The sequence below is a fragment of the Pimephales promelas genome, chromosome 14 (assembly GCF_988280905.1).
Source record: "Pimephales promelas chromosome 14, fPimPro1.hap1.1, whole genome shotgun sequence".
NCBI lineage: Eukaryota > Metazoa > Chordata > Actinopteri > Cypriniformes > Leuciscidae > Pimephales > Pimephales promelas.
The window spans coordinates 27014769-27032662 of NC_142782.1; the positions used below are offsets into that span (position 1 = coordinate 27014769).

The 17894-nt window shown below is 36.0% G+C and overlaps 2 protein-coding genes across 2 annotated transcripts; both read right to left on the reverse strand.

Moving 5' to 3' along the window:
* Positions 1-11: 11 nt before the first annotated feature.
* On the reverse strand, positions 12-9226 carry elovl7a (ELOVL fatty acid elongase 7a). Its single transcript, XM_039675876.2, has 8 exons — positions 9026-9226; positions 6164-6255; positions 5756-5946; positions 5072-5152; positions 3624-3680; positions 1915-2020; positions 1109-1245; positions 12-931 (listed from the first exon to the last, which is right to left on the reverse strand). The coding sequence occupies exons 2-8, from the start codon at positions 6234-6236 to the stop codon at positions 701-703; spliced, it is 876 nt and encodes a 291-aa protein (XP_039531810.1). The 5' UTR covers positions 6237-6255; positions 9026-9226; the 3' UTR covers positions 12-700.
* A 565-nt stretch (positions 9227-9791) lies between these two features.
* ercc8 (ERCC excision repair 8, CSA ubiquitin ligase complex subunit) lies at positions 9792-17888 on the reverse strand. Its single transcript, XM_039675867.2, has 12 exons — positions 17599-17888; positions 17084-17179; positions 16849-16950; positions 16608-16731; positions 15328-15409; positions 14164-14232; positions 13121-13187; positions 12445-12548; positions 11321-11445; positions 10941-11138; positions 10700-10795; positions 9792-9921 (listed from the first exon to the last, which is right to left on the reverse strand). The coding sequence occupies exons 1-12, from the start codon at positions 17673-17675 to the stop codon at positions 9859-9861; spliced, it is 1203 nt and encodes a 400-aa protein (XP_039531801.2). The 5' UTR covers positions 17676-17888; the 3' UTR covers positions 9792-9858.
* Positions 17889-17894: the final 6 nt, after the last annotated feature.

Below are 17894 nucleotides of genomic sequence, written 5' to 3' on the forward strand. Positions count from 1 at the left end.
AACCACCAACATAAGTGAATACAGCATTTATTTATTTTTTTCATAAATATTTAAAACAGTCAATTAACATACTAAATTTATACAAAAATTGCAGGCTCCTGTCCTGGACAATAAAGTCCAAGACATTCATTACGATACGATGTATAAAATAAAAAGATAACAAAATTCCAGTCCTTCTTCACCAATAGTGCAAGATGAGATCAATGCATCGGTTCCTTCAAGGACAGTTGCCGTACTTGCTACCATTCATGCAATGTCACATGTAGAGGGTGAAAAGCACATAAATATGCATTACGGACATAGCACCTAGTGTCCGTGGTAGACATAAAAATCTAAATATAGCAATAAAAAAAAAATGGCAATAAAAGTGGGGTGACTGACATAAGTGAGGAGCTGGGAGGCTTCTGACTCATTCAGATCTCATTAAACAGGGAGGGGAAACACGTCAGTATGCAGAAAATGATGATGAAAATGGGTAGAAACAAAAGCAGCCCTTAAGGCAGTTTAACTCAAATGCCCAGCTGAGGTTAGAAGGCAAGATCCAGCCAAGACTGAAAAACAGTCTGTAAAGAAACATTTTTTTCCCATAGGGCATCAAGATAAACTTTATGGTGAACATATAAATATGCTTATAAAAATGTAGCCAAAAGGCCATTTTAGGTAGATTGTCACTGCTGATTGGTTTGTCACACTGCACCAGTTATTCTTTCTTGAGGTGTATGTCATTGTTATTCTGTAGCATGGTTCCGTTTTGCAGGACTTTAGGAAGCCTTTTGCCTTTTGTGTATGCATGGTACCAGAAGTTGAGGAAGAGGAGGAGGAAGACGACGCCATACAGAGTAATGAGGTAGATGAAAATGGGGTATGTGTAAGGACATTCTTTCATGAAATAGTACTGGCTAATATGAACGGTCACGATGACAAACTGGATCTGAGAAAAGAGAAAACAAGCAAAAATACAATGCGTGTCAAATCCGATTCAAATCAGTTAAGCTGTTAGTATGAACACCAAAACAAAAAAAATTTAAATCCAGACCTAAACCACATCCATATGCGATTTTAAATTCATTTCTATAGCCACACTGTAGAAAAATGTTGTAATACATACCAGCTGTATTGAAGTTAGATGCTTCTTCCACCATAAAAATTTTTGAAAGGCAGGGCCGAGGGCTGACAGTCCATAGTATGTATACATGATGACATGAACAACGCAGTTTAGGGGGGCGTGAAATGTCCCCAAACCACCTGCAACAAAAAAGGAAATGCATCTTTTAACTCTTTCCCGACCAGCATTAAAAAAATTAAAAATAATTCTTTTCTTTTTTTTTTTTAAGTTGCCAGCCACCGTCAAAATTTTTTATCATTTTCCCAAAAATGTCATGGCCCCCAGAATATTTTGTTGTATGAATTCCTGAACATGTAATATGTCAAAATAAAGAACAGAGTCTCTGCCACTGTGCCACATGTTTGTTCTAGCTTCATGCATTGTTTTCAACACTTGAATTTGGGTAAGTTTCATAAAAACTAAATAAATAAATAAAGCGAAAAAAAGCTGAGAAAAATCCAGTTTGTCAGACTACGTCTGGATCATATTCAGAACGATGACCAAAACATAGACGTAGGTCGAGTTTAGCTCGTCCTGGGTCGACATTTCATTCAGTTACAGTAGGGGGTTTTGATTTATATGTTGTTTAATGTTGATGATCACGTTATTTTACATATGCATATGATCTTGCATGTTTATGATTTTTCTTCACATGTGTTTTGATCAGAAGATTCTGTACTCTTTCAGTAGATGCGTCATAGCACCCCCTACCGTATAACAGTGAAAACACGTAAAGCTAAAAAAATTCCGTCAATATCGGGGAAAGAGATTGTGTAGTCTTACAATCAGGGAAAAGGATAAAGACATACCTGGAGAAAACCTGACTCCAAACCACCAAGTGAAAGGCATGATGGAATGATGAAAGACGTGTAGAAAGGACACCTGATTTTGCTTTTTTCTCAGTACAAAGAAGATCTGGCCAGAAAAGACAGATTAAAGACCCGGAATTAACATTTGTTTTCTGTGATCTGTACACAAAGGACAGCACTATACACTGTTCAGGTTTAAATGGAGTCTTGATCCAATCACTCAAACAACATTTGGTTGCATGTATAGTTTCAATAAAAATCCAATGCAACTGCCCCATGTCTATTAAAAGCCCTTTTACTTACTGACAAATGAGTCAAAATTATTTTCTGTGGTAACTAACAGAATGCCATATGATTTAAACAGAGCTTAAGTTATATTGCTCCTACTGTATATAAGAAAAGCAAGCTTCCAATTTTCCATCCAATAGATTTAATTGTCTCGCTGACTCACAATATAGCCAGTTTCAACCATCTGACACTGCACAGTGCCCTCCACTAATATTGGCACCCTTTGTAAATATGAGCAAAAGGCGGCTGTTTTTCCATTTGATCTTTCATTCAAAAACTTCTAACCTTTCATTGAAGTGAAACAATTATAAGTGGAGGGAAACTCACATTATGAAAAATATTTTTCTCTAGTTCATGTTGGCCACAATTATTGGCACCCAATTATGGCAATGTCCTTTTCCCAAGATAACAGCTCAGCTCGCCAGCTCTGAACACCTGACAAGAGATCAGAGACCCGTTCATACAGAATCTCTCCAGATCCCCAGCTCCATGTTGGTGCTTCTTCTCTTCAGTTCATCCCACTCTTTTTCTATAGGGTTAGGTTAGGGAACTGGGACAGTCATGGCAGAAGCTTCATTTCACAACAGCAGTATATTTAACCGTGGGCATGGGGCATTTTTTTTTATCCCTGTTTGCTGCCAAAAAGCTCTTTTTTAAGTTTCATCTGACCATAGAACCAGGTCCCCTTTGAAGTTCCAATCATATCTGACAACAGAATATATGCTGGAGTTTGTTTCTGGATGACCAAGGAGGATGTTTCTTGAAACTATCCCAAACAACATGTGATTTAGGTGTTGTTTGATCAAATAAGACTCAAGACATGCTTAATGATGGTGGAAATGGGGATTTTCAATGCTTTAGCTATTTTCTTGCAGCCACTTTCTATTTTGTGAAGTTCAACAATCTTTTACTGCACGTCCGAACTATACTCTTTGGTTTTACACATTGTGATGAATGATTATGGGAATTTGGCCTTTGTGTTTCCTCATATTTAAACTCCTGTGGAAAAGGACATCATGGCTGGACAATTGCATGTTCCTAGTCACCCTGGTGTGCTAAAAAAAAAAACGTAAATATGAATGAGAATATAATTCAGAGATGTTTTACTCATATGAATTTCTATGGGTGCCAATAATTGTGGCCAATATGCATAAATAAAAAAAAAACATTTTTCATAATGCGAGTTTCCCTCCACTTTCAATGTTTGTTTTACTTCAATGAAAGGTCAGAATTTGTGAAAAGATCAAAAGAATAATCAATGCAGATTTATTTTTTATAGCCACCTTTGCACATTTTTTTACCAAGGGTGACAGTATTAGTAGGACACTGTATGTCAAAGATTTGCCGTTCTATATGCCGTTTGCTTCAGTAGCAATGCAGATTTCATGAAATCAAAGTAATATATAGGAAACATCACTCACTGTGTCCAACATCTCAATGAACTTGGAGAAGTAATAAAGCCAGCAAGTCCATGCCATCTGAGAAATGAGAAATATAGATCAAGCACAAATGCCCAACAAACTATCAAATACAAAACAAATTCATCAGACAAGGATACAATAATATCACTCAGAAATAAGTGTATTGCAGGAGGTCTGAATGGTTCTGTAGAACATTTACAGGAGTAGTTCACTTTTAAAAAAAACTTTTGCTGATAATTTACTCACCCCCATGTCACCAAGATGTCCATCTCTTTCTTTAGTCGAAAAGAACTGAAGGTTTTTGATGAAAACATTCCAGGATTTTTCTCCATATAATGCACTTTACTGGTAAACGAAGCGGTTCAAGGGCCAAAAGACAGTTTCAGTGCAAACTGCAAACTGTTCAAAGGGCTTTAAACGATTTCAGATGATGAATAAGGGTCTTATCAAGCGAAACGATCACTCATTTAAAAAGAAAAAAAAAGTTTACGTTTTATAAGCTCAAATGGTAGCCTTGCTCTATTCTGTGATGCGCGTTCATGACTCTCCTGTTCAAACTCGTTTATCAAAAGTCATTCCGAGTCAATTCGTTCATTGAATGAACCAAAGAAATGAAATGAAAAGAAGAAAAGAAATGAAAGATTTGTTCATGAGAGTCACGAACGCACATTACAGAACAGAGCAAGGCGAGCATTTGAGCTTATATAACTTAAACTTTGATATTTTTTTTTTTTTTAAATGACCACTCATTTCGCTTGATAAGACCCTTATTCATCGTCTGGAATCGTTTAAAGCCCTTTGAACAGTTTGCACTGAAACGTTTAGCGTTTTTTTTTTCACGTTGAAGTGCCGAGTGCCCGGCGTTTTTTTTACTGGTTGCAGAGAGTTGAAATATGTTCAACTTTGGATAAAACGCTCATCACTGTCACTTTTTACCCAGCCGTCCAATCACAGTGGAGGAGGGGCGAGACTAATACCACACCGACCAACAGTCACAACATTCTTTCTGTACAACAACGTCAATCAGCAGAGCTAACCCAACAACATAGATGAGAAATAATTTTTTAGCACGAAACAAATTATCTGCTATTCTGTATCATAGCAACGAAACGTCTCAACGGAAAAAACGCTGCACTGCCAAAACGCTCTCAAGCACCCAAAGCACGGCGTCTTCAGTAGAGCGTCTGGCTTTTTTTTTAGCTGGCTAAAAACGCTTTGGTGGACACACGGCCTAATTTCTTTTCGACTGAAGAAAGAATGACATGCATATCTTGGATGACATGGGGGTGAGTAAATTATCTGCAAAAGCCTTTTTTAAAAGTGGACTACTCCTTTAAGTCAATTGAAGCCAAATACCTAAGCCTGGTGCCAGGTTACATGAGAAAAAAAAAAAAACCAAGGCAGAGGTTTTCACACGGCAGGTAAAGCAACATTTCTTCTGCTCTCACCCTCATGGCTTGTGGCGATTGAGAGGGGTCTAACAGATCACAGCCGAACGAATATCCCGTTCCCCAGCCTGACATCACAAACTGCAAAAAAAAAAAAGAATACACCTGTAAGAGGCCTGATTGAAATTCAAGAACTTAAATGTACCTTTGGCCATACCATTTATATGGAGATAGACTAATGAAAAAAAATAGCTCATAAATACCCGACAAGGCAAGAAAAACTCATATTTAGCTGCATGTCTAAACACAACAAAATTGGACTAATTCAAACTTAATTTCCAAAAAGGGCCAAAAAGTAACAAAATCTCTGAGGATTTTCACTGAGCAACTGATATTTTCAGTTTGTTCAACAACACTACTACATGGCTTCAGAAGATGTAGAATACAGCAAACAAGTTAATTAGTGTTAATCATAATAATTGATTATTAATCATACTGTTAATCACAAGAGTAAATTGTAAAAATTTAGTAAACTGAACTAAGTTCTAGGTACTGAACGCTGTAGGTAAACTCATTCCAGCCATTTACAGATTAGATGTGTGAACAGCATGAAACAAAAAATGAAATGGCAGAATAACTCAATGGACTCTAATGATACACGTTCGTCAAAAAAAAAGTATCTTTGTAAACTTTCAAGCAAAACACACAACAGGTTTGCCCGCCAGCAAAAATAATGATATTTACCTCATAACACATGTAAACAGACAAAGCCACAACGCTGAAATTATAGATGACGAGGACCGGCTTCAGATTAAACGGTTTCCTATTCTCCATTATCCTGGGCCCCAGTGATGTCACAAAGAAGATGTAAAATAAAATAATAGCCGTTTGCGGGATAGGAGAGGGCATTAACAGCCAGTCTTTTGTCCTCGGGTCTGAAATCACATCACAAGAATATCTGAACTCCGTGTCGTGTCTGTATGCACAGCAACATGTATTGTAACTGCATTAGGTTGCGCATTAATCTACGTGCATTAATCTATACAGTATTGCTGTTGTTGTTGTGCACCATAATTCTCTGAGATCAAAAAATGACACTGATGTATGAGAAACTGACGTTTCAACAATCTCTGACGTCAGAAACCTTCTTACCTGCATTTTCGATCAACTTGATCCACTTGTCATACAAGTGTTGAGCTGTGGATGTGAACTCACCGAATGCCATCACCGCCAAAGATCAGAGCCTAAGGAGACAATTACAAAGAGTAAACAGGAGAGAAACCCTCAAGGACCAACTACTGTAAAATCTACTGTACCATTTTTAACCTTTACATCTTTCATTTAGCCTTGAACGCCACGTCAGACAATTTATAAATGATCAAACAACTTCACAGTACCATTACCTTCTAGACAGTATGACATGACGTGATATTGTACCTAAATGTTGCAAAAATGATGCAAGAATGGCTTATTTATGGTGGCAGCATGAAATGTTGTATTGTGCTTAGAAAACACAAAAAGTTTAAATCAGCAGTTGGACCATCCTCCATTCTCTCCAGCAAACTCGGAGCTGAACAAGAGGGTGAGTGTTGGGACACAATGGTCAGCAGTCATTGTACATTAAGGACACAGAGGTCAGGACAGCCCATAAAATCATGGGGGTGGATAAACGAAGAAATGCAGAGCCACAGAACAATGTACAGTAATATACCACATAACAGTTCAACTCAGAGATGCATGCAATGGAGAAACTCAGTTGTTCTTGATACCATTACCAGAAAAGTGCATTTTAAATTGTATTATTCTGTAATAAACATCTGTATCATTTCATTCAATAAAGGGATTGGTCACCCAAAAATGACAATTCGTTCACCATTTAGTCACCCTCAAATTTTTTTCCAAACCTGAATATATTTCTTGCTTTTGCTGAACACAACAGATGATATTTTGAAGAACGTTGGTAACCAAACAGTTGATTGAACACATTGACTTGCATAGTATTTTTTCCCATACAGTTTGGATACCCATATTCGTAAAAATGTCTTGTGTTCAGCAGAAGGAGGAAACAACTTGAGGGTGAGTAAATGACAGAATTTTAATTTGAGTGAATTATCCCTTAAAGCAGGGGTTCTCAACTCCAGTCCTCGCGACCCACTGCTCTGCATATTGTGTATGTCTCCCTTATTTAACACACCTGATTCAGATCCTCAGCTTGTTAGGATAGCCGTAGAGTCTATCTTAACGAGCTGAGGATCTGAATCAGGTGTGTTAAATAAGGGAAACATACACAATATGCAGAGCAGTGGGTCGCGAGGACTGGAGTTGAGAACCCCTGCCTTAAAGGACCAGTAAGATGAAAAAAGTGAAAAGTGCTGAAATTGCAAAAATGACTGGGATGCTTCAAAGATCCATATCACTAATATTGCTTATGGAGTAACAAAATAATTTAAAGAAAATTAAAAACTAAACAAATTTGTATTATTTTATGTCAAAATAAATACATTTATTATACTGATATTTAAAAACATTTGAAAAAAAAATGGAGATAAATACAAGAATAAATATATATATTTTCAGCTGCATATAAAATGTAATTTTTTTTAAAAAGTAGTGTTGCATCGTTGTTGGTTAGGGTGAATATCAGCAGGGAATTTAATCAATAAATAAAGACCACATAATCACATTTATAATTCGATTTTTATACATTAAATAAAAACAGCTTACTTTAAGCTGAATGGTCCCTAACTAAACACTAACTCGAATGCTGTCAATGAATTCAGAAATCATTCTGAAGCATCAATCAACCCAAGCAGTCTTTGCCTCCCTTCCATGTTTGAAGAAAAACTAATCAAACATGTGTTTCAGGGTATACTGGTCCAATTATATGGAGAGAGATGCCCGCCTAGATACTGTAATCTTTAAAACAGGCCTCGACACGCCTGTTGCCATGAGACAGACTGGTTACCTTCCCTCCACGCAGGTGCACACAGTAACCGCATGGGCTCTTGACAGCTGAACTGGAAAGCCTAACACAAGATAAACCTAACATAATATCTGAAGTTTTATGTTTAACCTTCAAATGGTCTTCGTTTCCTGTTTACACTTCTGGGCTTCGGGGTCTACGACCCCAACAGTTGATAAATTGTACAAAAAAAAAAATACATTTTTCATTTCATTTCATTTTTCATTTTACATCTATCCATTAATGCTGCGTTTTTGGAGATATAAAGTACTTTTGTATCCATATACCTCACAATTCCTCAACTATACCATTAGCATGCATATGAAACATTACTTTTTATGATACATTGCATTTATGCTCTATGCCTTCATTTCTGTGTAAAAAATTCAGATTCATGCCACCTTTTTTTTTTTTTTTTTTTTTTTTTGACACATGAAGAAAATATTTAGTTTTTTTCCACATTTCTCATTCATTTCAATGTGGGGTCATATTGACCCCGAAGACCAGAAGTATAAACTTTTTTTTTTTTTTTTTTTTACATACGTTCAAAACAACTGAATTTTTTTTTCAGAACACCACAGTTTTTTGTGTGTATAGGTAGATAATGTATGAAAAGTCACAAAATCTTATTCCACTGAGAACCTTTTTTTTTATTAAGTAAAAGACAAGTCAATTGAGGTCTTATAGACCCCATGACCCGATTTAGGGCTAACTTACGTGTGGGATATGCTCTGATAATAACATTTCAGACAACAACCAAAAACATACTATATACATATTATATATGATATCATACACACAGACACTCATCAGTATTTAGACGCCACCTGAGCTCTAATAAACTAATTTAGTAACTCATACCCAAATCATAAAAAGTGTGATATCAACTAAATAACTATAAAGTAAGTGACTCAAAATACAGAGAGAAAATCCCGTAGTTCACTCCCAAGGTTAACAGGGAAGGCAGAATATCCTTATTATTACAAATAAATTCACAGCAGGTCACATACGGACTTCACACAAAAAATTGCAAGTGCAGGTGCGCGTCTTACCGTGACAAAACAGACGAAAGTTCAGATATTTGTGTATTTCCACGCACACCTCGAGGTCCTCGCGCTCTGCGTTCAACGGGACGCTCGTCTTATGCCTCCGTGCCAGGTAAAGTAGTTTAAAAAGTAAAAAATCTAAAGGTTTGAATACACGACCTCCATCAATTAATCTTAAAGACACGCTAGTTCCTTCTTCATTACAATGAGCGAGCGGTGGGCGGAGACGTTCACCTGATTCTGAGACAGAGGGCTCTGATTGGTCAAATGTCGCAACAGGACTTGAAATACCCTCACGCTATAGGGTGTGTGAAATTATAAGGATAAAAGTATGGAGTCAAATAATTATGGCAATTAATGATGCCACAATAATGATTTATAAAATGTCCCAATTGTTCCTTCACAATAAAAATGATATAGATTCAGCATGGTTTATCTTACTACATTCATTGTTTAATTAATAAACACACCAAAATAAACTGTTCATTGATCATCCCACAAAAGTAAAGTAAAAACAAATATGTTTATCGTACTAATCACAAAACATAATTTTTTACCATTGGTTCTAATGATATGAGAACATGTAGTTCACGTCAAGTTGAGAGGCGAATCAGCAGGTGACAACCAATGGAAACACTTGACACCCATGAGACTTTTTTTATGTACAGTGACTTTATAGGCACCAATTGATCGCAGTATGCAATTGTATACAATAAGAGCACTTAAAGACCTCTGATTAAGAGCACAATTAAGAGCACAATAAGACCTCTGATGGATGGAATGTACGTAGTGGTTTATTTGGATAATAAAAAAAACAGGTTGCTGGTTTCCTTGCGCAGTCAGCCTTCATCACTGCTCCAGGCATCTTCAAAAGCAGGATTGACTGCAGCTTGTGTTCCACCCTGTGAAAATATGCATTCAGAACATTCACAAACACTAGAACATCATAAAAATCACCATGCATTCAAAAATGGACAATTTTGTTTTTAAAGGAATATTGCAGTATTTATTATAAATAATTGAAATGGGCTGAAATAAATTATACATATATATATACATGTTTATGAATATAGCTGTGATGGAATTATAGCCGATAATTTTGAGCTATAAGTGCAAATTAAAAACCTAGTGATTTAAAAAAAAAAATTTTAAATTAATATTTTCCAAATACATTGTTAACAAAAGCCATGCTAATAGCCAAGTATGCATCAGTGATGCACAATCCAATTCCTTAAACGTGTGCCAGATTTTTTTCCAGAAAAACTGGTATAGTAGGTTGTTAAACTCAGCACCTGATAAACTACAAGCCATCAATACATGCAACTCAAGCTAATGTGTACATCTCATGTTGACCATGACTGACAGAAGCCGCATCTGAATATATGCCATAATGGGCAGTGTTTGTCAGGTTATTATCTGATCTTATTATCTATTGGCTGGGGAACGTGAGCAAGGTGAAAAAATGTTTACGCGAGGCACAAATTTAGATTCACTTTCCACCCCACCTAGTCCAAACCTGCAGATAAAAACTCCTGATCCATAGAATACTGTAGTAGTCATTAAAGCGCACCACTAATTGAATAAACCTAAACTTTTCTGAAATCTGGACAAGAGTAAAACATTTAAAATTTGTATATATATATATATATATATATATATATATATATATAAAAAGATTACCCGTTTAGAGTTGGTTTCTTCATCCTCAATGACAGGCTGTCTTAGCACTGGGACCCAGGCCAGGATGTTACAGTCTTTACCTCCACTGTAGAGCTCCTAATGATGTACAAATGAGCCTGAGTCAATTCAAATCTCATTAAATGATTGTGAGAACATTGCTTTTACTTCCTGGCATTGTTTCAGTTTGTTGTCTGATTAGTAAAGACTCAATTACTCAGCAAATAATCAGAAACAACATTACCTGATAATCTGGGTGGAACTCACAGCAGTCTACATTATTATAATGTCCTCTCAACATGGTGATCAGCTCTCCCGAGTGAAGCCCGTACACCGCTACCGAAGTGCCACACGGCACAAACACAAACTCCGAACTGCAGCCCCTCGACACGGTAAACTTGAGGCCTTTGCGGCTCTCGTTGACGACTTTTCCATAATTCACCTAGAATGTTTACATGCAAGAACAATGGAAATTAGAGCGATGGAATGAAAAACGTGATCCGTGTGAATGGCCCATAATTACTTAAGCTGCATGAACATCGGCTCAATATATAATTTTTTACATAACAGATATTAGGAATTAAGTCTAAAGTGTAAAGTCAAACATCCCTAAGAGCTACTCACTAATGTGTTTTCCCCTGTGGCACTATTCCACAGGCGCATTCGATCATCTGTACCGGTAGTGAGGAGATGGAGTCCGTCAGCTGTGAAGCACAATCCATTTGCTCGCCCATTGTGTGCTGTGTTCACTGGAAGAAAAGTATAATTTTATATTAAAGACTGTTACATTATATATTACAATATTATATTTAATAGTATACAATACCATTAATAATGACTATATTTTTTGTATTATATTTTATAAAAATGTATATTTACAGTACATTATTTGTATTTTATAATATTTTACAAAATAAATGCATATATACAGTAGTGCAAAAGTCTTAGGCATGTTAGTATTTTTAAAAAAAGGGGGGGAAAGGGTTTTAAGGCAGTTATTTATATCTTTTGCTGTAGTGTTTCAGTAGGAAATATCAGTTTACATTTCTAAACATTCTTTTTGCCGTTAATTGTAATAATCCGGTGAGATTTTTGTATGCACATGGAGTCTGACAACAGCTGCAGACTCCACACAGAGATCTGATCTCACCATCATTGAGCCCATCATAAATAAACCGTCCTTCAAAATACAAGTACTGTGAAAAGTTTTAGGCACTTGTGTGAAAATGCTGAAAAGTCTTTCAAAAATAAATGTCCAAAATAGGTACATTTTATTCATCAATTAACTTCTATGAACTAAATCAAATCAGTATTTGGTGTGACCAGCCATTGCATTTAAAACAGCTTTTGTCCAGGTACACTTGGACATAGTTTTTCAGGTAGTTTTGCAGGAAGGTTTCTTCATATGTAGGCCTATTGAAGACGTCGCCGCAGTTCTTCTGGATTTAGTCAGTTTCTTCATATAAACACAGACAGACTTGATGATGGTGAGATCAAATCTCTATGTGGACTCATTTTGCATACAAAAGTAATGCTGGATTATTACAATTAATGGCAAAAGGAATGTTTGGAAAAGTAAAAAAATAAAAATAGATATAAATAACTGACTTTAAACCATTTTTTGTGAAAATACTAACATGCCTAAGACTTTTGCACAGTACTATATATATATATAGTCTTGTGTAAATATTAAATCACATTTATCCTCATCATGAGGCCTGATGAAACATGCTAAAATGTGATTTCACCTGCTTCAGATGAGGCTTTGGATTTGTCCCCATTGTGCTGGTCCAAAGTAAAAAGACTCCCAGAGGCTCTTCTCACATCCCAGACGCGAACCCTGCTGTCAGTGCTGACAGGGAAATCCATTGCACAAGAGTTATTAGCAATAATGCAAGATGAACACAAATAAATCTTTTATAGATGGTCTGATCAGATTTAGAACTGGCCTTTAACCCAGTAAGATTCCTCTGTTCAGGAAATGCAAACATTATTCACCTATGCACTTCTTAAATAGGCAATATTTAGAAATCTCTTTTGGGAAATAGGATATGGTAAGATAAAACAAAATAGATGCCAAAATGCCTGGATTTCTTCAAACAATCTTTTATTTTTCATAGAACGTCATGAGCTAGAAATTCATTGATCAGATTTTGATCTAGTTTTCTGCAGTTTACTACTAAAATAGATTTAGCAAAAAATTCTTCACTATATTCTTTATTGTTTTCCAGGTAGGAAGGACAGTTTCAAAAGAATATTATAGAACAACTAAAATATATAAAGGCATCAAATGACAAAGAATTCACAACTGATAAAATAAAACAGCATCAAATAACACAGGATGTGGCTGTTTCTTGTTATGGTACTCCTCAGCTAAGGAAAGGCGAGTGCTTTAACATTTTGTGCAGGTGTGGAAGTGCTTACCTGGCAGTGGCCAGGATGTGCTCATATCGTGGAGACCATCTCACCGAGAGGATCTCGCCCCTATGGCCTGCCAGGGAAAACTAGTTTCATGATAAACTGATACTTTAAATAAATATACACTATGCACAAATAACTAAATTAATATACACTATACCATTCAAAAATTTGGGTTCAGTAAGTTTTTTTAATACTTTTATTCAGCAAGGGTGGATTGAATGAATCAAAAGTGCCAGTAAAGAAATGTATAATGTCACAAAATTCAAATTTTCTATTCACCAAAGAATCCTGAAAAAAAGTATCATGGTTTCCTCAAAAACATATTTTGTTCAACAAATGTTTTTTGAGCAACAAATCAGCATATTAGAATGAATTTTGAAGGATCGCTTGACACAGATCCACTTGTGGCCTCTTAGATGACCAGAAAAATCTAACAAAATTCTAAGGCAAAATAACTACTAATATATGGTTAGGATTCAATAACCCATGTTTGCTCAAAATATATTTGAGTCTTTGGCTTTTAACGCCCCCCTGCAGTCAATAATTGTATCCCTTAAACTCATCTTTGATCAGCAAAATTACATATTTAAAAATGTTTTTCTGGAGAAAAACATTTTTTAAAAATGGCTTTTTCTGTTCTTCATGCCTTAAAATAGCTTGAATGTAACTCTACTACACCCTTGCCGCATTTAGCATACGCGGCTCTATGAATATGCAAATTAGCCCAGCCTCCACTCACACCAGCTCAGAGATATACCCGTTGACGAACACACATTGACCTAATCGGTAACAAGGTAGTTTGTGACATCAGAAACACCAGCGTTTTCAAACAGCGATTTTGACACTGTCTTCGGTTCACTGCAGCAGTTTAAGGAGAAAATACTCAGCAATGGTGCCGACTTCTGAATTTGCACATGATTTATTTCAAAGCATATTAAAAACACCACAAAATTAAAAGCTTGATTTTCACCACAGGGGGACTTTAAATGAGTACAATATCACTCCACCAGGGCTGTCTCCATTCAGAAACAACAGGCATTACTCACCCTGTAGGATGTGGATGCGCGACCCAGACTTCAGATCACAAAGCTGCACTTTAGGGTCTTTGGTACCAACTGCCAACACAGAGTACAATAGAGCTGAGTGAGACGAATAACAAAACAGCTCAGACACACTGTTGTTGTAGGAGTTTAGAGCCCATGTGTTAGGGGAAAAACACATTAAACTTGAATGTGATCTTTAAAATGCTTCTCATTATACAGCTGAGGAACAAGTATGCGAGCTACATGAACACACAAATTAAAAAAAAACTGTCTACTAACATCATAAAGCATAATCAAATATATGTTTTGATGAACTGAAGTGAAGTCAGGAGTTATCAAACCTGGAGTCAAGTGAGACTCACATTGAGACAAAACTAGTTTCTGTTAGTCCTGGCCGTATTAAAAAATTCTGTTTGCAAGACGAATTGATGTGAACCATCCATCAAACAGAAGAGATCTAACACACCAGATGCATAATTGTTTACTTACATAAAGTTGCACAATTCTGTAAAAGAATTGATGTCACACTTGATGTTATCTTGCAATTATTTACTAGATATCATATATGTTATAAAAATATGTGTGATGGCAGATCCCAACTTATGATAAATATAAGATTATAGAAAAGATTAACTAGTTATTTAAACTCAGCATATAAACAATAACATTTTTACTACCAGTACAATGGAAGATTATTAAGAAAAATATTCCCTAAAATCAGCATGTTTTTTTCTGAAAAGATGTAGGTGGGGGAAATTATGAGTTCATTGAAAAAGAAAAAGTGTGTGAAAGGGAAAAAAAAGACCGAGACAAAGAGGCATTGAGGTGTTCATAACCTGTCGGTCCTGATTAAGAGACGAGTGCCTGGATTCCTCACCTCTCATTTTTAAAGCAGGAAATGTTTAGCCGTCTACTCATTGAGCAATACTGATCATTAAGATCCTTCAAATTCTTCCACTTTAACCAAAAGTATATTCTAAAGGAGATGTGAGCATCCATTTCTCTCTATTTAAGATTTGATGTACTACTCTAAAGCTCCAGGAACTCTAGATTATTAATTGCTGATTCAAATAAAGATACAACAGAAAGACCTCAAAGAGTAATGATTGCTCAGAAGTGTAAAAGAACAGCCACATGCAGAAGGGTTGGTTTGGTCAGAGAACACACCTGCTATAAGACAGTGCTTCCTGGCTACAGGAGACATGTGATGACAGTAGACATTACCATCGAACTGGAACTCCTCAGCTGGCTGAACAAAACACAATTAATCAGTCAAACAATCAATCAATCAATAGAACCTTATGTAAAAATTACGATTTAAGGAAATACACAAATATACGCCCATGTTAGATGTGCTTAATCACACAATATGTACGGGTTTTTTTGGATTAAAATGTTCAAAAACCACTAGAACAATGTTACATTTAGTTGACTTGTGTACTTGCATTATCCCACATGTTTCCAACAATAATTAAATGTGCAATTTTAACCAGTGTAACGGACCATGTCATTACGTCACCTGTCAATGACATAATCTCTGCGTTACCCTCAACATCAAAGACGCTTTAATATATTATTTAGTCGACAGGTGAGCAACTGCTTGGATACCTTTATAGACAGAAAACTAATCATTGTTATATAGCTCAACATAGTTAGTTATTCATATTTTTTGAATCTCTTGTTTTCTTGATTTACCATGAGTAACATGTTTGTACCCAAAAGTAAATCAGACAACACCATTTTGTCAAGTGACTTAATTAGCATAAGCAGAAAGACCTTTATTTGTTACAACAGTAATACAGCTTTTTTATGTTTTAAAATGTACTGCATGCCATTTAGCAACACAAGCCATCTTGTGTCTAATTCCAACCACCGAGCTAACATTATCGTAAATGAAATAAAATAATGTGAATTTAAGTGATCAAATGTAACCGCAAGTTCAAGTTCAGGAGAGAAGGATGTGAACGTTAAATGTAACTTTACTTGTATAATATGCATAAAAAGCTAAATAAAAGTCCCATCAGATTGCTTTCCATTGGCTGTGGGGGTGAAGATTGAGGTGTCATGATTTCACGCTCATTCATGGTGTAATCAAGCTACACCCTTGTTATTGTTTCGACTAAGCAACCTCTCCCTACTGTGCCTTTAAAGGAGCACTTAGAAAGCATTGAATGTTGCTTGGGCACCATTCTTGTGTGTCAGTTACAATGCAAATACCAGATGCAAGGCCAATAGATAAGGGACATTTGACACCACAGAGCCTGTATTTAAGCAGACTGGTAGTTTCACAATGGCTTGCAGCTTTCAGTTGTTAGACATATTTGAAAAAAAAAAAGGGAGCTAATGATTGCAGACCAAAAGTACATATATAATAACAAATACTTAACCCAAAAAAGAAGAGAAAGAAGTCAATGAGTAATCACTGTGAGAAATGTGGTTTCTCGCACCTTCAGAGTTTCTGTGTCCCAAACTTTCATGGTTTTGTCAAATGAGCTGGACACAAACATACCGGTGTCATGTGGGTACCACTGCACTGTTTCAACGCTGAATTTATGCACATGCCGACTGGACCTTCATAGAAAACAGTGAAAGTCACACATAACCTGACAACACATTAAAATCAGAAAATATCATACTGCCATCTGGTGGTCAGTGGATCACTGTGAAGGGAAAGGGGGCCATACTGACCTGCCCACTGTGCAGACTGTTTTGCAAGAGTATTGAAGCTTCTTGCTGTTGTTTTCCAAGTCATAGATCACTATTACACCATCAGATCCACCCGATAACATGCTGGAATGCAAAATGGGCCAGTGAATTACTGTATTTACTATGTGGGGTCATCACAAGAAAATGTATTAAGAGCATATCAATGTAATATATGAATTCTATGAATGCAGTATTCTTGAACGAGGAGTACACTTACTATCTTCCATCAATAACCTCAATGTCCAGGGTGTTAATTCCATTGCCATGGACACGAGCCACATCTCTGTTGTGGTTCAACTCCAGACTAAGCACCCTAAAGATGCATAAAGGAAGAGTGAGGTAAGTTGTGCCACTTTTTAGATAAATTTGATTTGACATAACATTCATAATATGAATTTCAAAAAGTTTTAGCAGAAAAAATGCAGACAAAAAATGCTGTTTGCTAGAATTCTCCCCTCAACGTTAATGATTATACAGAATGTAACACAAGAACAAATTATGGTTAGTAAATTATAGCATTACACAACACCAAAACAACAATGTTGTAACGTAATGCAATGCAAAATTGTGATGTTTTATTTAACTTAGTTTATTTAGATATTTTAACTGTATTCATTAATTTATTGTTTGTTTTGTTTACACAAATGTACCCCTGTCTATATCCGTAGAGCCAATACAAAATCTCCAAGAAGCATCCCCGTAAATATTAATAATAATAAAAAAGTATATTACCTTCGCGTGGACTCTGCACGTCTCAGGCGAACTGGGTCGTCAACCCCCGACTGCCGGGCATATAGAAAACTCAGCATCTTTGTAGAGACATCGAGCTTTTGTTTATTTATGTATTGTATGGTATGTTGTCAGAGTGAATTAACGTTAACTATATCCGAAATCTCTTTACTGTATTTAACCCTAGCTTTAGAGTGGCGATTATTTAACGTGTAGAACCGCGTTTTAAAACTGAACAAATTCATTCTGTACAACACTAAATCTAATATGATCTATTTCGTCTTTTAGATGTGCATTTT

Coding starts and splice junctions, on each gene's coding strand:
- ercc8 (XM_039675867.2), bottom strand. CDS start 17,675: ATGCTGAGTTTTCTATATGCCCGGCAGTCGGGGGTTGACGACCCAGTT. Junction 14,233..15,327: donor GAAGCACTGTCTTATAGCAG/GTGTGTTCTCTG, acceptor CTGTGTTGGCAG/TTGGTACCAAAGACCCTAAA. Junction 11,446..12,444: donor CAAAGCCTCATCTGAAGCAG/GTGAAATCACAT, acceptor CTTTTCTTCCAG/TGAACACAGCACACAATGGG.
- elovl7a (XM_039675876.2), bottom strand. CDS start 6,236: ATGGCATTCGGTGAGTTCACATCCACAGCTCAACACTTGTATGACAAG. Junction 3,681..5,071: donor AATCGCCACAAGCCATGAGG/GTGAGAGCAGAA, acceptor CTCATTTCTCAG/ATGGCATGGACTTGCTGGCT. Junction 1,246..1,914: donor TGGAGTCAGGTTTTCTCCAG/GTATGTCTTTAT, acceptor TTTTTGTTGCAG/GTGGTTTGGGGACATTTCAC.